General features: G+C 37.4%; 1 protein-coding gene across 2 annotated transcripts in view; it reads right to left on the reverse strand.

The window, feature by feature from the left end:
- Positions 1–1,961: 1,961 nt before the first annotated feature.
- The window catches only part of IntS3 (integrator complex subunit 3), an 82,413-nt gene continuing 65,267 nt past the window's right edge, over positions 1,962–19,107 (reverse strand). For both annotated transcript variants that reach the window (XM_081734068.1, XM_081734069.1), the window contains exons 15-16: positions 17,315–17,810; positions 1,962–2,942 (exon numbers count right to left, since the gene is read on the reverse strand). In XM_081734068.1, coding sequence (XP_081590194.1) covers positions 2,868–2,942; positions 17,315–17,810 — 571 coding nt within the window. In that variant the 3' untranslated portion in view covers positions 1,962–2,867. The remainder of the gene's footprint in view (positions 2,943–17,314; positions 17,811–19,107) is intronic.

Here is a 19,107-nt window from a genome sequence, read left to right on the forward strand (position 1 = left end):
CATAGGGATGATGTGAGACTTGAGAGAGAAAATAATGCCATATATAAATATGTTACAGAAACGGGGCATGATATAGATTGGGAAGGTGTAAATGGGCTAGAAAGGGAGAACAGACCAATGATAAGGAAATAAAAGGAAGCACAAAGGATAAAGAAAGAGAAAAGTGACAAATTAATGAACTGGACAAGTGGATTGTTAATACATGATCTATGGGATAAATTATTGGAACAAATTGAAGTAAAAGAACAAGATTGAACATATTTATATGTAATTTGCATAAGTTTTTTTTTTTTTTTTAAGGCAATTGATGAAGTATAATTAACAGGTGTGTTACAGATGTCTGGTAAAGATAACACAGGTGGGAGGGTAATTAAGTCAGGGCAGGTGGCTGACAGATGACGCCTGGGGAAGAACGACTCAGGAGGCTTCCCATGCACACAAGGAATTTGAGTACTTTCACTTTTAGTATAAATATCTACGCTCTAAGATCTCTTTTTCAGTTAGTGTCTGATGAAGACAACGTTAAGCTGTCGAAACCGTTACACTGTAATGTAGTTTTTAATAAACAAGTGTATATACTCTGGTCAGAAGTGTTTATTATTTCAAAAATAAACGACCAAAAACGCCATTAAAACTAATGACAATTCTGGTCTGTTTTTTCCCGTACTTTATATACGATCATAAATTGTTGTTGTCAACTCTAGACAGGGATTGAAACACTGGTCTTGAAGGTTACCCTTGATACTACAGTAGAACGTGTTACTGTGTTGGACTCTGCTAAAGAACATGTGAACTGCGCAACGGGTAAACTGGAATGGTGTGTTTAGAAAGCTGTGTAGCGGTTATAGCGCTGCAAAAGATGGGAAAATAATAAGCTTTCTCAGGGTACGGAAGATTTCAAACTAAGATTAGGAGAATGGTCGTCCATGGGACCATCAACAGATACTGTGACACAAAAATCATTAAAGACCGTCCCAGACATGGTAAACCGCGCAGCGCAAAAAGCCACAATATCGGGAAAATAGTTGTGGCGCGTAATCGAGGATGTGGAGTCAGGAAACAAGAAGTTATAGCTCGTGATCTGAACATATTCGTAAATGTACATGCCTCATTTGCTGAAGAGTGACCCAGAACTAAGAGCTTACTGGAGAAGTATAGGTCACTTCCTTGCTTTACAGTTTATGGCTTAGAAATAGCAAAAGTCGAAGACTCCTTCACCGTTACGTAAAGGGTGGTCATAGGTAGCTCGAAGTCTTTCATCAATAGTTAAAATTATGGAATACATGCCTACACAACCCAGGACACTCATGATATCCTGCGCCCACAACAGGCTTCAATGATATATGCCATGACCATTTTCTATATGCTAATTAGATATTTACTTGGCAGCAATATCCAGGTAGTCTATTTACGCATTTTACTTTATGGCTAAGTGGAGATAAAATAACTTCCCTGTACGGAGACCGGAGGGATGCTATTAACTTCCGGATTTCTGAATGCTCTTCACTTTAATCTATCTAGTTAATACTCTCAAACAGATTTCATAATACTGAAAACTGAGTGTCCAACTGCAAAATTAAAATACCAGTTGTAAAATCTTTCAAGTTTAATGAAAATATTTTGTTACCATATGAGTCTCTTTACCATACGTGTGCCTGTTCATGGTTCTGTAGTATGCATGTTCTTTGCCTTCCCCCCTTTCTTTCTGTGCGACTTCAAATTTAGTGACTTGGAAAAAAAAAAAAAAAGTAGAGAAGAAGCTTACTGAAAAAAGTGCTGACATGGTAGTTATTTTTTAACAGATGCTCTTTAATCTAGAAACCAAGTACGATAGGTATACCAGCGCATACTTTTCCTCATCAATCAATGCAAATACATTTTCTACGGCAGGCGCTACGAAAAAGAATCAACTATTCACAAACAAAGGCAAAACCGAAATGTCACAATATAGTGAAATAATATTTTAAATAAGAAAATGTCTGTGCATTTTTATTTACAAGAACTGTGTACAAGTATATGAAATCTTTGTAAATGGCTCATTATTACCCACATATGTTCAGAAAAATTCTCAACACAATACAAAATTGTTGGGAATCAATTAAGACTTCTTTTTTACTGTATTCACAGTACAAATTATCACACACAAGTTGATCCAACAGTCAAACACATGAGCGTTTGGTTTTATTATTAATTATTAGTTTTACCTTATACAACAGCTTCCATTCTCTCTTTCTCTCATACAACACAAGCACACCTACAAATACTATACATACATTCAATCTCTCTTTCTCTCTTGGCTTTTCCTCTCACACGTTCATAAACAACACACACGAATACATACACGCACTTTATACGAACAAAAATAGTCATCTATTTATTCACACATACCAACGCTCATATACGTAAACAAATCATTATAACGCTCAAGGCAAAAAACGTTCCGTTACCTCCCAATGTGGGAGGAATTTAAGAAAAAAAAATACGGATCTGAGAATTCAATTCTCCGATTGATCTGGTTTCGTGTCTACTTTTTTTTAATACAGAACGATTTCGGATAAAATAACCGTTTCGATTTCTTACTTTTTTGTTTACTCTGTATAACAACTGGGAAACAGTTACATTATTTTTTTCTGTTTTGTTAACAAGGTTCCTCAAAAGAAGGTAATGCGATTTTTCTAATCTATTGTGGTCACTTTGGTCAGTCATTCAATGCCATCTAAAAACAACGCAGTCACACATTTTTTTCTATTTCTTTCTTTACACTTGTACTTTTCATCATAATGTATTTGACTTGTTTTGACAGTTAAAAATATAAAACAACAAGGTCTTGGCCACAGTCTGCACCTTATTAAGCACTCTAAAACATGTCAATCACTATCTGATCCTACAGGGTTAGGCTTTTTCCTCTTCTTTGCTTGCTTTGGTTTTACTATTTCTTCCTCCTGAAACAGTACAAGAAATAATATAAATTTTAAACACCTAGAAGTTCGACAGATAGAAGAAACAAAAGAACAAAATTTGAGGTTTACTATATTGTAATAACATTCAGAAAACTATCTTTTGGTTTCTTTGGATAATATTGAACATCAGAATTATCACTAAATACTACAAGCACTTTTGTTGCACACGACGGGTTATCGCCTTCTGCGTAATACAGCGAAGGCAAGAACCCAGAATTCACATAATTGCACCTTCTTTTGTTTTCAATAAATAGTGATGCTGTGCATAATAGAACCGAGCATTTCTTTAATCTGAGACTTTATTTTTTTTAAAGTTATTTTCCTTGATCAACTCATACCAAGGTTAATTAAAATCGGATACATTATACACGAGTTATCGTGGGACAGACAGACTCCAGTTGACTCGGTCATAAACTTATTTGTGCATTATTTTTGGTGTACCCGGCTCAGACAATTTAATCCTTTTTATTTTAAAAGGCTGCTACCTTTAAACAAACAGTGTATCTAAGCATTGTGCATTCTTGTACGGAAGAGCAGTAACGAGCAGACGAAGTAGCCAGTGGCCTTGGCAACCAACGGCAGCCAATCACAGTCCTACCTGTGCTTACGTCACTTTGGTAGATGGGACTCGCATAAACAGCGAGAACAAAGAGAAAACGCGTGACGTAGCCTTCATTCGGCGCCCGGAGACTCGTTGAAGGAAAGCATACTGCAAGCACTGCTGTCATGAATTAATCTAAAATGTGTATTTTTAAAATAAGACAACATCTACATTCTATATTGATGAAATTTATACCTATCATCTACGAATATGTAAGGATTGAGCTTAGAATCAAATATAAACTTACTTTATGCATATCATTGACGTTATTCTGACCCAGATATTGCTGCCTCATGTTTGCCAATTGGTCATGCATGGTACAAAATACATATTAATGTTAGCAAATTATTGTGGTCAGTGTTTTTCGGATTAAATGATGCTGAAATTGTCATATTTGTAAGTTTAAGGTTGTTATTTGAATTTTTGCCTATATCTAGTTAGCGGTGAAAGAAGCTATTCTTTTGTAATAACTTGTTTCGTCGTTAACGCTCGGGTGAAAGGTTCGATTAATGACTATCTAATGTAATGTTTGCTCTACCTGGATTATCATCCTATGGAGTAAACATCACAAAAATGGTGTCGGGATATGTGTCGAATCAGCAACCTTTTTCTTTTTCGTAAATTCTCAGTTTTTGTGTTAACTGACGTAGGCCTATGTATTCTAGATGATCCAAAATTGCTGCGTAATATTTGCCGCCATCTTGACGTGTTGTGAGGTGCATGAAAATTTCGTGGCGATATCCAGATCCATCACCTTCATTCTAAGTTTAAGAAAGCTAAAAGTCCTTTCTAAATTTAGAGAATTTCTTTATTATTAGCAACCTTAGATTTTTCAACGAATTAGTTAAATTGTTTGTGTTAGCAAATTTGTTGTATTTGCGTCGTCATGGCTGAACGCGATCTTAGAATGATCATCCTCGCTATGCAGCGAGAATTGACCGCGTCAATCAACGAAATTAAGGAAAATCAAAATGAGCTGAAAGATAATCAAAAACGTGAAGATAGTGAGTTAAAACGTGTTGGTGAAAGTGTTGTGACGATAAGCGAGAATCAAGAGAAAATGGCAGAAGATCTTAAGGAATTACGTAGTGAGTGCCGCGAAAATATTTACCAATGTAAAGAGGGCCTAACTGATGAACTTAACAAGGTGAATAATGTAAAGCAAAGTGAAATTGAGTGAGTGTATTTCAGCAGTGCGTCAGGAACTGACGGAACAAATTAAGGCAGTGGAGTTGAAATGCCTCAATACAAGTGAAGAAGTGCGTAGAAGCGTCAAAGAATTAGCCGAAACGATACAGGATGTACGAAACACAGTTGAAGAAAGCACGCGCCACACGGCAACTGAACGAGTGTCATAACAAAGTGAGTGATTACGAAAAGAGATTGCGTTTGGTTGAAAGTTTGGATAACTTCCGCGAAAGTAGATTACAGAAGTGCGAAACAGGGCAAATTGAATATGTGACAGCACAAGAATGTATTCAAGCGTGTAATGAGCAAAGGAAATTTAGCCACCAGTGTTTCGAAACTTGTTTGCTGCTAGTGAATTGAGTGAACAGGTCAAACAAGATATTGATAGATTAACATAGCGAGTGTACCGTATAGAATTAGTTAATAAGCGCCAAGTCGCAGGAAGTGATAGGTCACAAAGAAATATCGGCTCAGTTCAAAGTATGAAACGTGAAAGGAAATCGAGCAGCGAGTCTCAAACGGCGTCCGATACTGAAGTGGAAAGTGATGTAATACGGAAGACAGTGTCAAGAATCAAAACCGAAAGAGAAAGCCCGTATACTAAGCGCGCAAGAAATAATGAAGTCAATGCAAGGCGTTGTTCGTTGCGATTAGCGGACATTAAGCAACTCTCTACATTTTCAGGTAATACGATGAAAAAGAGTGTAAGTGCATTTCTAGAAAATTTTGGTAGAGAAATGTTTGACGGAGTGCCGCAAAGTGAATATTTAACGATTATGCCGTTGATTCTCAAAGATGGTGCATTGAAGTGGTATGATTTGCACGGTAAGAAGTGCCAAACTTTCCAAGAATTTGTGATAGAGTTTCAGAATGCTTTTGAAAGTCCGTTGGTGAAAGCTACGCGCCTGCGAAACTTACGTTCTATTCCGTTCGATCCAAAGTGTTATAGTATTGTTGTTAATTCTGTGACAGAGCGCTTTAGCCAAATTCAAGCTTTGAAAGAATATGAAAATTCAACCATTACGTTGTCACACATCATAACTCTCCTGCCCAAGCGGTACCAATAAGCTATGATTGGTTCCATACCGGATAACATTAATCAGTTCCTTGCAAGTGTGCAGTCTATTGAAGGATTGTCGGGTATAACGAATATGTACGACAATCAGCGTAATAAACAGAAACAGCAAGGTGATGCCAGTGTTAGTGTAAATAATGTGAAGGCAGAAGGGAACGGTGAAGTGAGTAGTGATCAGAATTCGCGCCCGAATTTCAAACAAGGTTGGAAAAAGAAATTTTATAAACGTGGTAATTTTAAAAGAAACCATAATGCGAACGGAGGTAATTATTCACAGGGTAATACGCAACAGAACGTAAGTGCAAATGAAAACAGAAGTGAAACGCACAAGAAAACCAGGGTAGTGCGCAAAACCGTCTACTTCAAATCAGAACGGTTTCCTACGTTTAACAGAGGTCCTAATGTGAACAACGCTAACAATCAACGATGACAGTTTACGTACGAACAAGGTGGATTTTATCCGCAGAGCCCTATGCCTTTAAACTAGTAGCGCCCTCCACTTGGTTGCAAAGGGGAGGGATTTCAATAGTGTAAACAGGATTACTTTTCCACACATGTGTAACGAAGAAGACATGCAAGCGGATGATGACGTAGACAACATTAATGAAGAGAAAGTAATTAAGTGTAAATTAGGTCGTAATACTATGAGTGTGAAAATTTTGCTAAAAGAACAACCCAAAATGTTTATTAGATAGTGGATCAGAGTTATGCTTGTTACGATGTAACATATTTCGAGAAGTGACTAAATGCGTAACAAATGTGCATTTACAAAAAGGAGAGCATACTGTTTTGTGTGATTTTCTTGGGAGAAAGAAGAAAAATGTGAAAGGAAAAGTTATCTTACTGGTACGAATTGAAAATGTAGATGTGCCAGCTGACTTTCTCGTAGTTCCAGAACTGCACGAAGACGTGATACTTGGTGAGAATTTCCTTGAGAAATTAGTGTGTTATAGATTTTGAGCGAAGTAACTTGCGTGTTGAATTTCAAGGAATTAGTGGTGAAGTGCTGTTGATACAGAAAAATAGTGAAAGTGTCAGGACTAGGTCGGGAGAGTAATGCTCCCGAAAGTAGAAACGAGAAACACAGTTCTGATTGGTTGGCGTTATCCACTTCTTGCCACGTTGCATTCAAATAGCAGACAACAAACGCTTGCTGTTGTCGGCCTCAGTGGCCGAGTGGGCTAGCGCTACATGCTAGTAATAAAATCCTCTTTTGGCGCGAGTTCAAATCCCGCCCGAGGAAAGATTTATTTTATTTTATTTTTTTTTACATTTTTATAACACATTAAATTAAAATAATATGAAAATAATACTTAAAAAAGTGATTTATTTATTTTTATGCAGATAAGTAGTTGTAGTACTTATGCCCTTGTACTCCATGATATAGGGTCGTTTTGTTCCCCTTCTACTTCATGATATAAATTTTGTGACCAACTTAAAACAACTGGCTAGGATAGCGCGTAAAACAGCTGTCTAGAGTAGCGCGCCGGAAAACGAACTTCCGGGAGTATTACTCTCCCGAGCGGGTCGTAAAGTGTCGCTGTAACTAATGTTAGTGAAATTAAGTGTGAGGTAGCCCCTATTGTTGTGTTCTCCGAAATAACGGACCCTTAGTGAGTTTTACGCGAAAACAGCGAATATGTTTCGCAGTGGGTGCACCGAAACTGTAAAGGAAAATGAAGCTAGTGACCAAATGGAGGACTTCCCACCAGATTTATACTTTACTGTAGATGAAATAAAAGGATGCAGTTACTCGCGCTACGCTGTTTAATGAGAACGAGAAAGAGGAATTATTTCAGTTATTATTGAAACACAGAAGGGTTCGCTCGTTTTCCTGGCCTGTGTAATAAATTTCAGTACCGATTAGAAGTAGATACAAGTGAACACATTGTTGCTCGTCCTTACGATATTCCGCACAAATACAAGGAAGGAGTGCGTGAAGAGATCCGAAGATTGTTAAAGTGGGGTGTGATTAGACCTAGTTCATCGTGTCATCTGTTACCGTTGCGCATAGTGTTAAAGAAGAGTGGAGCACTGAGAATACTAACAGATTGTAGAGTTTTGAATGTGCACATTAAGAATCCATTTTTTCGTGTAGAAAAGTTATCAGACTTCTGTTAAATTTAGTCGTAAACGTGTGCTAGGAACTCTTGATTTTATCAGTTCGTATCAACAGTGTGGTATTAAGGAAGATTCCATGCAGTATTTAGCTTCCTTGTTTGAAGGGACATTATATGAATACACACGTATGATTTTCGGAGTGAAAAACGGATCATCTGTATTACAATTGTGCCTGAATAAAGTGTTCCCATTGCCATTACAAGAGAAATTATTCAGGTATATGGACGACGTAGCGCTTATTTGCAAAACAGTTTCTGAGTTCTTACAGCAGCTGGATGAAGTGCTTAGTTTGTTGAGTGATGCGAATATGACGCTAAATTTATCCAAGTGTATCTTTGGTGTAAACGAAAGGATCCGAAATCAGCTGAAGCGATCGAGTTACCAGTGCCGAAAAACTTAAAGATGTTACGTTCATTTCTTGGTGCCGTTCAGTGGCATTCGAAAACGATCAAAGGTCATGCCGTTATCGCATAACCCCTTTACGAACTTTTAAAGAAAGAAAAGAAATGGGAATGGGAAGAACATCAAAAAGCATTTGAGTTATTAAAGGTTGAATTAGTGAAAGACGTGAAATTACACCATCCTCAGTTCGATAAGCCCTTCTACCTCGAAAGTGATGCAAGCAAACTTGGGTTGGTCTGTGTGTGTTACCAAATTATAGATGGTGAAAAGAGTGTGTTAGAATACGCGAGCCGTACCCGTAACAAACACGAACGAAACTATGCTATTATTGGACTTCAGTGTCTTGCGTTCGTGTGGTGTATTCGTAAGTGGCACGTTTGGCTAAAGAGATTGTAAATATACATACGAACAGATCATAAAGGTTTGGTAGAGTTAAGACGCATGCGTAATTTAAATGCTATACTTATGCGGTGGTCCCTTGAACTCCAGTCTTATAATTACGAAACTGAATTCATCAATGGCAAATCTAACACGTTAAGTGACTGTTTATCTCGTATGTTACCAACTCAGGAAGATCTAATGGTGAGTGTGAATCCCATACAGGTTGTTCAATCAGAAGTGTTCGACTTAGATCCGTCTACAATTGCGAAATTACAGTGGGAATGTGACGAATACCGTCCTATTATTAGTTACCTACGAGGAAACGCAAGTGAAAGTGAAAGTAGTGCAAATAAAAGTTCTTTCCGTAGTAGTGCTAGAAATTGGAAACAAAATTACACTTTGGAAAACGGTATTTTGATGGTGAGAGATTTTAATTTCCCAGACAGATTGAAATTGTGCGTACCTCCATGTTTAGTGAAAAATATTCTAATTGGCTACCATGATCATTACGGTCACTTTGGATTCACGAAAGTATTGACATCAAGTCGTACATTCTCGATTGTGGAAGTCTGCATGAGAACAAAGGCCGATCATCACCCTGTGAAGTGTTTAATGCAAGCTGTGCCAGCGAGAAACGTTCGTTATCTAGTTTCAGCAGACTTAGTGGGCTCTCTTCCTTGAGGTAAACATGGTGAAACTTACTTGTTAACTGTGTGATGTGTATTCTCGCTACTTGGTGGCATATCCGCTTCGTCGTGCAACAAGTGCACGTGTAGCGAAATGTCTTACTGAATCATACATGCTTCATCTCGGTATTTTCATGAACATCTTGGTAGATAATAGACCACAGTTTATCGGCAAAGAATTTGTGCAAGCCATGGAAGCGTACAATGTCAAGATACATTATACCACACCTTACCACGCTCAAGGAAATGTTATCGAAAGATTCCACGCTGACTTAGAAAGAATTTTGCGTGTGTTGTGTCGCGATTCTCATTCTTCATGGCCAGAATATATTGTGCAAGCATATTTGTTGTTATTAGTGCCAGTTTGGGGATAGCGCCAGCAGAGTTACATCTTAACATCAAACAAGAAGAATTTACATTATCGCATTTTGGTATTGTGCAGAATAACGAAGTGACTGACGAAAAAGGCATAGATTGGAACGGAAAATTGATCATGGCTGATTTACGATGAAAGAAAATTATTCAGAAACGCAATGAAAAGTTAAACGCTTCTCAGACAGAGAGAAGAACTTTGTGTGAAGGTGATTTAGTTTTCTTACGTCAGTAGTTTAGTGGACAAATGCATAGCTAAACTGTGTAAAGTGTACTGTGGTCCGTACTTATTGTGGAAGAAAATTGGTGAAAATGTATTTGAAGTGGTAGATCCGCAAAGTGGTAAGTACCTTGGATTCCAGAAGGTTTCAAGAAGAAGTTGTGGAGACCGACACCAGCCACTAGGAAGAAATGCCTTGAACTTCTGAAGAAGCATGTGGATGAAGAACAGTTCAGTGATATTTTAGAGAGAGCTGAAAAGGAAGCCAACGAAGATTGCATGGATCAGGAAGAAGAGGAAGAAGAAAGCAAAGATCAATTGTGCAGTGTAAACGTTGAAGATCAACATGTAAAAGTGAATTCTAGGTTTATGGACGAAAATGTTCTGTAGTATGTGCGACACGGTTATTTAGATGAGCGAAAATTGTTCAGTCTATTAGAGAAATACTACCAGTTTCTAAGACAGAAACACTAGAGTGGGCGTCATAGAGAGCAGCAACATAGCCTTCCCAAAACCGGCTTAGTTTGGGCGGCATTTTGGTCACAGAGCGGAAACCCACACACTTGGAAACAAATTTAACACAACACTGGTCTTGTTTTGTGCGTTATTATCGTCCGCGCGAAGAAAACAACTCCGTTGCCAGGAAGCCACTGCACAACACTGCAGGACACCACGAGCCAGGTCGGGTGAGTCCATTCTGCCAGGGAGGGGGAAGGAACGAAATCGGCTAAACGTAGGCTGAACAACCTTTGTATAAGTTTCTTTGCTCCTGATCATGGTTTACGGTTCACGAGCGGCAGGTCACCAGACGGGTGGTAGGTCACCTATTAGAATACCGAAAATCTGCCCTTAGAAGATTCCACTGCATTTGCCAGGAAATTATATACCTCAGTTGTAAATAAATGGCTACCGTTACCGGTTTGGAAGTGGAAGACTCATCTTGGACTCACGGCGACAGGTCATTCTTTTAAGTTTAACGTTCCACGATTTATGCACCGAGACTAAGGAAGACAGTGAGATGAGATGAATGATAACAGTGGAATGAAGTAAGTGGGAGGAAACGGAAGAACCCAGAGAAAACCAACACACACGGTTCATTCGGCGCACGATGGAAGTGACAGGACATGGTCGCATCTCGCAACAAGCTGTAAAACACAAACGCGACGTCTACATTGTTAACAAAGGAGTATTTTCAGAAAAACCAAAGACGATCTACGATCTCATATGTAGACAAATGTCTATGTATGCTTGCTCAGGTAACTGTAAATTAATTTAGCATTCAACAGGAACGTAATTCGAAATATTAGATCATTACGTTATTTTGAAAGATCCTTTAATTTCATTTCTCTTACGGGGAAACCGATTCAAGTGTGACACGAAATTGTGGACGAGCTCATACTCAAACGAAGTGTTTTTGTGTACAATTAAACCCATTAGAGGGAAAACCCTCGATCGGGAAAAACCCTCATCTCAACCGTTGTGGAGATATAGATGAATAAGAGGAAGGCTGGTGCTCCGATATTTTGCAAATTTCAGGGCTCATAGTGGTCTGGTCTCTTGTAAATAGTTGAAAAGTGACCAAAAACACATGAAAAAGTGACCAAAAGCACACGAAAAAATTGACCAAAATCTCATGCCCCTTTTTTTCTTTGACAATTTCTCCATCTCTATGTTGTTTTGTTTTATCTTCTTTACTTCTTCTTTTTGAGCTTCCTCCTTTCTTAGGTTTTCTAAGCATACTTTGTAGTTACGGTAAGCAGACTTAGCAGATGTAAGAAGCTTCTGAGTAAGTGGAACCAGTTCTGGTTTATTTTCGAATTTTTTCATTCCAGACATTATATTTAACTTAGCACTGAGAGTTCTCAAAGCCATGAAATATTAAAATTCATCACCTACGCTAAAGAAGAACATACAAGAAGCATAACACAAGATGAACATGATATGAATCACACAAACACACACACACAACGTTGAGTGGAGCGTTAACTATTACGTGAGAATACTAAAAGACTATTATGATAAAAGAAAGAATAGACACAGAAGGATTCTCAACCCCACCTTGAGAGTTTAAGCATCCACCAACCATACAAGCAGAAGTGAGAATAAAGCTGACTGTTTCACATGTGGCAACAAGTACAGAAGCTTTCAGAAGTGTAATAAGTAACAAGTTTCTGCCTTTTGCTATTTATTTTTATAATATTTTACTTAGAAAACTTCCAATACAAAACATAAATCACACGAAAAAGTCACTTTACCTCCCAAAAAAGTAACTTTTAGTGACAAATTTGAAAAAAAATAACTTTTAGTGACCAACTTGAAAAAAAGTAACTTTTAGTTAAAAAAGCGACTCGCTATGAGCCCTGGAATTTTTGAATATGTAGCGTTAGTACAAGTAAAAGAGTCTTTTAGAAATGAATAATTCCTTCATCCAGGAAACTAGTAATACGTCGCCTTTGACACGAGGGTTACAAAACCAAAGAGTCCATAAAAATTTCTAGAAAAAGGTTTTGGACTGGGAAGGCAAAAAATACCGGAGTTGCAATGTTGCCTGAAATAGGTGTGTCAAATATCTATGTTCAGGTTTTTTGGTACGCTGAATCGAATAAAAGTATAATCAGTCAAACAGGATGAAAAATGTATAAAATGGTAGCCGTCCGAACTTTCCAAACATTTATAATTTCAACAATTATTAACCTATCGGAACTGTATGTGATATACAGTTTTATAAGGCTTACCGGTTTTCGTTTTTTAAGTTGAAGATACTATTTTTGCTGATTGATCCACACATTGCGTTTAAATATATGTCACACAACTACACACTATCGTACTTACATTTGCAACAATATGTGTTCATGATTCATATTATTTAATTTGTTTTTCTATAGCAATTTTGCACAGAATATAACATCGTATTTTCGTTCACACAATACCGTCTCTGTTCCTTTGGCAATGTAATTAATACATTTATATATCACCTTCTCTCATTTCCTACGAACTAATGACATGATATATTAGCATGTAATATCATACAATTTTGTTCTTCGTTTCAATGGTGTTTGTTATTCCTTAAAGCTCATTCTTTTTCCGGCCCCGGGTAAAAGCTACGCTACTCACCTCAACATTCAACACCACTTTTATTCCACCTTGGTGCATCTTTCTTAATGTTTTAATGTAATTTTCAAACATATTCACTCGCAACATACCCGAAAATTCGCAACATATCGTTGCACCAACCTTCCCCTTATTCCTTTATATCTCCAGAACTGTTGTGATCGAGGGTTTTTACCTCTAATGGGTTTAATTGTACACAAAAACACTTCGTTTGCGCACAAACTCGTCCACAATTTCGTGTCACACTTGAATTGGTTTCCTCGTTAGTGCCACATACATATATACGAGCTCACATACTTATCAATTACATTGAAATATCTGGAGTTGGAAAGTGGGGGCGCGGTGGCTCAGTGGTAGAGCGTTCACCTCTGGTGCTTGGGGTCCCTGATTCGATCCCAGCTCGCACCGTGTGGACTTTGTGGTGGACAAACACCGTGCTCGTGGGTTTTCTCGGGGTTCTCCCGTTTCCTCCCACTTTCTTCATTCCACCATTTCACTCATCTCTCATTATCACCGTCTCCTTTAGTCTAACCGGCATAACCGTGGGACGTTAAACTTAAAGATTTCATTTCATTTCTGGAGTTGGAAAAACAAGAGTGGCAAACAAACCTCACGGCGGCACGTCAGGGCAAAGATCGTACTATCTAAGGAAGAGTAGCACGTCGGTGTGTAGTGAACTGAGTAAATGGTGATAGTGTAAAATGTACATTTCTAATTTTCAAAGGACATATTTAGCTGTCTAGCAGACCTACAAAAACTGTAAAAATCGCATTGAGGCCGATGTGCTGACCACACATCACTCAACTAAAAGCCATTTTGGGTAGTCTACAGTTTTGGGGCTGTGACTTAATGGAATTTTTGACGTGCAGCGTGATGGCTTTACGAATTGGATGCTAAAAAAAGATCCTACATTTCAAGTCAAAGAACCTACTAATAATCTCCCAACATAAGTCGACTTCTGGGAGCAAGCGCATAGAAAACATGAGCTCCACAAACAGACACATGTATTTTTGTTTGTCATATTTGAGTTTAGCATCCCTTTCAACAGGAAGGCTATACGAGACGTGGAACTATAGCTTAACGTGGGATCCGAACCACATGAACACCCGTCGTGAATCGAACCCGGGTCGCTCACACTGAAGGCGTTATGCTAAGCGCTTAGCCACGAGTGAGTTCGTTTAAAATAATAAAATATCCATCCACACAAGATTCTTATCACTTTCCCAATAAATTTAATACAGTGAAACCTCTAAAGCGGACAGCCGTGGGGAATCAAAAATTGTCCGCTATAGAGAGGTGTCCGCCTTAAAGAGGTTTCAATATTTTCTTACGTAAATTAGTAAATAAGGTAATATGCAATTAGAAAAAAAAAATTTTTTGCATGAATCATGTATTTACGAATATTACCAAAATGTTACTGTACGTGCATTATCCTTCGCCATCCAATACTTTATGTTCGAGGCACAACATGCAAATAAGATGTTATAGTTCTCTGCACTTTATATTTATCACTACTTACTAGGTTTTCAGCATGTCGCTTTAATTTGTGGGTTAATTGGACTACATTAGTGTCTTTTTTGAGACAATATGCATACTCGCAGGCAAAAAATAATGAACATTTCTGCTTGGTTAGAGCTTCCAGCGGAACAGTAGAATAATGTGTCATCCCAAAATTCGGGCAACTGCCAATCACTTTTGTGTCTAAAACAGCTTGGATGGGAGTGGATTGCAAGCAAAAAACATAAGAGTACTTTTAAACAGAGAAGCTTCGTCTGGGTTACTGAGCAGACAGTTGAAGAGGCAAAATGTTGTCACAATACTTCCTTGCTGATATATGTATGAATTACTAAAGATGTACTTTTACAGTACTTTTCAACTTGTTTCTAGAGAAAGTGTCCGTAGTATGGAGGTAAATAATACCTATAAAAGACAGAAAAGACTGTCCGTGTCCGTACTAGAGAGTGTCCGCTTTAGAGAGGTTTGCCAATATGTTTTTTCCTATTACAGTGTTTGGGGATCACAAAATATGTCCGTTACGGGAGGTGTCCACTTTATAGAGGTGTCCGTTACTAGAGGTTTCACTGTATATATATATATATTCGTAATGCAGAAAAAGAAAAGATGTTCACGTTAGTAGATACAATTGTTCTTAAGCTCAAATTGAGTGTAGCATAGTATTTCTCTTTAGCAACATTGTTTTGTAATATTTTGAGAGAAAAATGGTCCAAACATACTTTAAAAACCTACTAGTTACCACTGGCTGATTAAATAATGTATCAGATTTGGTTCATGTATTTGAATACTACGTTGCGCATTTTTATCTCCGTTCTGTGCACTTTTGTGCCTTATAACACTCTTCCCTCCATGTCTACGTTCTACGCTTGTGTGCTTGCCAAGGAGGATAGGAGAAAAAAGACAACTGAGGTGTTGCCAATAGTAGACTTACTGTTTCTGAACAGATATACACACACTTGAAAAAGAATTATAATTCCGCCACTGTATATGATGTTATATACAACTCGCGTGGCCGAAAATCGAAGCAGGACTCCTCTACCGCTCAGCCACTGTATCCCCTTCCAGATAGTATGTATTTCATAAGTCATTATATGAAGGGCATACCTTTTATAAATGAGTAACTTAATAATTGACATTAATGAGAGGACAAATTTGAGTCTCAGAGAATTTCCTTCCGTTTCAACATTAAAAGAAGCTGTATTCAAACTGGTATATTCATTCAAAGTTATTGTCAAAAGCACACAGGGAGAAGTGAGAAGGTATGTACTTTCTTCGTGACTATACAAATGTCTAGAATTTCCAAAAATTATTCATGGTACGGAATGAGTTAAGGGGCAAATAAATGAAGTTCACAATCTTTTAATTTATCATAAACTATAAATGTAGCACAAACATAAATATGAAAAAAAAAAAAAAAAAAAAAAACGCAACAAAAACCGATATTTTTATTATGAAACCCACACTGCATGTGTTGACATCGAACTATATACCTAGACCCGTATCTTCCAAACTGAGTTCTCTCGTCTACTAGACTACTGGCTACAGTGCTCAGTGTTAGTGTATATAATCGTAAGTTCACACCTTGCTGAGAATTGAATCCCTCAGATACAAACCCGAATAACGGTTCAGATTCTAACTGAAGCGAACGCAGCGAAGCTTCTATTATTCGACTCGATCGGCATTTGTGTGTTCTTCTGTTCCAGGATAACTCTCGCAAAATTTATGCGATTTTAATGAAATCTGGTATGTGACTTCCTTCATGCGTTAAAGTGGAATAATAAACTTGCCTTCGTTCAACCTTACGATGTCAACTGTAATACAGACAAAACGAAAACACTCTTAAAAATTCTGATTTTCTTCCGACTTCTATTTTCTTCTGGTAAGTTTTTTTTTTTTTTTTTTTTTTTCAATTAATTTAAAAATTTTCTATATTTTCAAGGTTTGATAACGAAATTTACGGACTTTCATCACGGTATACGAAATCCATGCCTTATTCACGGTTTCACCCTATATTAGTGCTGGCCTATTTACAACGCACAGTAGGCTCGTACAAAATAAGAACAATACTTGGGATCCATTTCATATTTTCTTTCCTCATGAGGCAACGATTCACGGAATGTACGTAAGTAATATATTTTCTGAATCTTTGTTCTATTGTGCAAGTTATGTGTCTAGGCCAATTAGGGATTGAGCTAGGAGCAATTGAAAGTAACTATATGAAATGTACATTTTTCTATTAATTGGTCCAGTACAACGGCCTTATAATATTTTTTATTCACGGGCGGACCCGAGCCTCCATTTTTCCATCACTATTTTATTGTATATGATCGTTCAATCAGTAATGTTATCAATTTCACCCAAAGACGTTAGCTCAACTATAGTTTTATAGAACAAAGTAAAGAAAGCGTGCAAAAAAGGAAATTTAACACTATACTTTACTGTAAATCTTCTACTACTACTTTCACCAAAACGGTGTATACTTACGAAATAGAACATAAAATATCTTCGTTAAAACACACACACACATACACAACTATACACTTGTGGTGTTCACTTAAAAGAAAATCTATAATGTAAACTGCAGTACACAATCAAATAACTACCTTACAAATTGTCACTAGTGCTAAACACACTCCTACACGCACATATACAAACAAGTAAAAACTCGTTACTAAAACTCACCTCACTACTGTCTTCAGAACTCTCCGAGACCTCTTTCACAACGCGTCCTTTCACACCCTTCCCACTATTCGTTTTTCTTCCTCGTCCCGATTTATTCACTTGTTTTACTTCGATTTCTTCCACTTCCGCCAAAGCAAATAAGTCACTAAACTTCTTCTTTTGAGTTTCTGTACACGAATTTTGCACTTGTTGCAAAGCCTGTTGTATGCTGTCCAGGTTGAAAAAATGACTCTGTCGACAGCAGTGGCGCAGTTGATCAAGATGAGCCAGCACCTGTTCAACTGGGGGACCCGCCCCACTGCCTGCTGACTTGGCACTCTGACTGCCACGTTTCCGTTTATTAGGGGACGTAGTATGTTTTGTTAACTGACTGGCAATCAATTCACCCAATTTTTCCTCATGTTCCTGGGACCAGTACTTGAGTGCTGATACAACAAATACATCCTGAGACTTTACCTCTCGTGAGAGGAGGTGTTTAACCAGATCAGCTGTTGGTCTGGAAACAAAAGGATAATAAGTTAACCAATATTCCTACAGAACACAGAACATACGATTGAAAGAGCATATTTACGTATATAACTGCAACATACTAAGAATTTTAACTGCAGAAGTGTGGCATTTGAGTTTCTATCTACGTGATTAGTTTTCGTGATATGTAGTCATTTATACTATTACGAGTGTTGAATACCTAGTATTTATATTCTGATTAGAGATGCAAAAAAGCCGGCTTTTTTGAATCAATGGTTTTTTTCACATAAAAAGCCGGCTTTTTTGGGAGAAAAACGAGAATTTTGGAAATTTTGGCTTTTTTCAACTTCATGATTTTTCTATCTAAATAGCTTTCTTATAGTATATTCTATAGTTAGATAAAAATTCCATGATCTGAATGTGATATTTCGCTCTGAAATTCACCATCAAGATGGATGGAGCACATGTTTTACGAATTAAAGCTAACATGAAGAATGTAGTATTTGAGGGTAATTTTAGAGGCTATTTAACTTTATTTTAACTTTTGAGTTATCGACATCTTTTTTCTTCTCTAGTTTGTCATCCGTGTTTCATTTCTAAGAGCTTTTAGTACTCTAGCTTCTAGCGCAAAAGTTAAACTTACGTTTTTCTATATATCCGTCAAAGCATACGTTTATCAATATGTCCGTCAAACCATACTTCCATATTTCTGTTATACTGTAGTTGTGCAATGATTTAGCAGTAATTTTCCGGATAAAACCAATACCGGAATATTGAATACCAATTTATACAAATAATCAGTAGCGGATTTAGAAAAGTACTTTGGGAGGGTTTTTTCTGATTGTTTCGTTTCCTAAAAAGTCCTAATTTTATTTGGGAAGTGCTTGAAGTTTATGAGTACAGGCATAACTAATATTTCGTTTCGTTTATATGTTTAGCAATAATCTTCCGGATACATCTTTAAAAATCATTTTATACTGAGAATCAGTGGCGGATTTAGAAAAGTATTTTGGGAAGGGTTTCTTACTAATGTTTAGTTTTTTTAAACATTCGTAATTTTTATTTGACGGGAGCTTAAAGTTTATGAGTAAAGGCATAAATAATAGATATTTCGTTTGTTGCAGACATTCCGTAACTTTGGGGAACGGGCTTCAGTCCGAAAGACCGCCCCCCTAACCTTCGCAAAACCGTCACTGCTGGTAATTAGTAATAATAACGATTTAAAAACAATAAAAAAGGATGTCGCCCAACTCACAGTACACGCACTATTTCTACATTCACAGATGGAATGAAGAAAAGCTTTGTCAGAATGGTCGAATGCTGGT

Source organism: Thermobia domestica, chromosome 12, assembly GCF_964235325.1.
Source record: "Thermobia domestica chromosome 12, izTheDome1.hap1.1, whole genome shotgun sequence".
NCBI lineage: Eukaryota > Metazoa > Arthropoda > Insecta > Zygentoma > Lepismatidae > Thermobia > Thermobia domestica.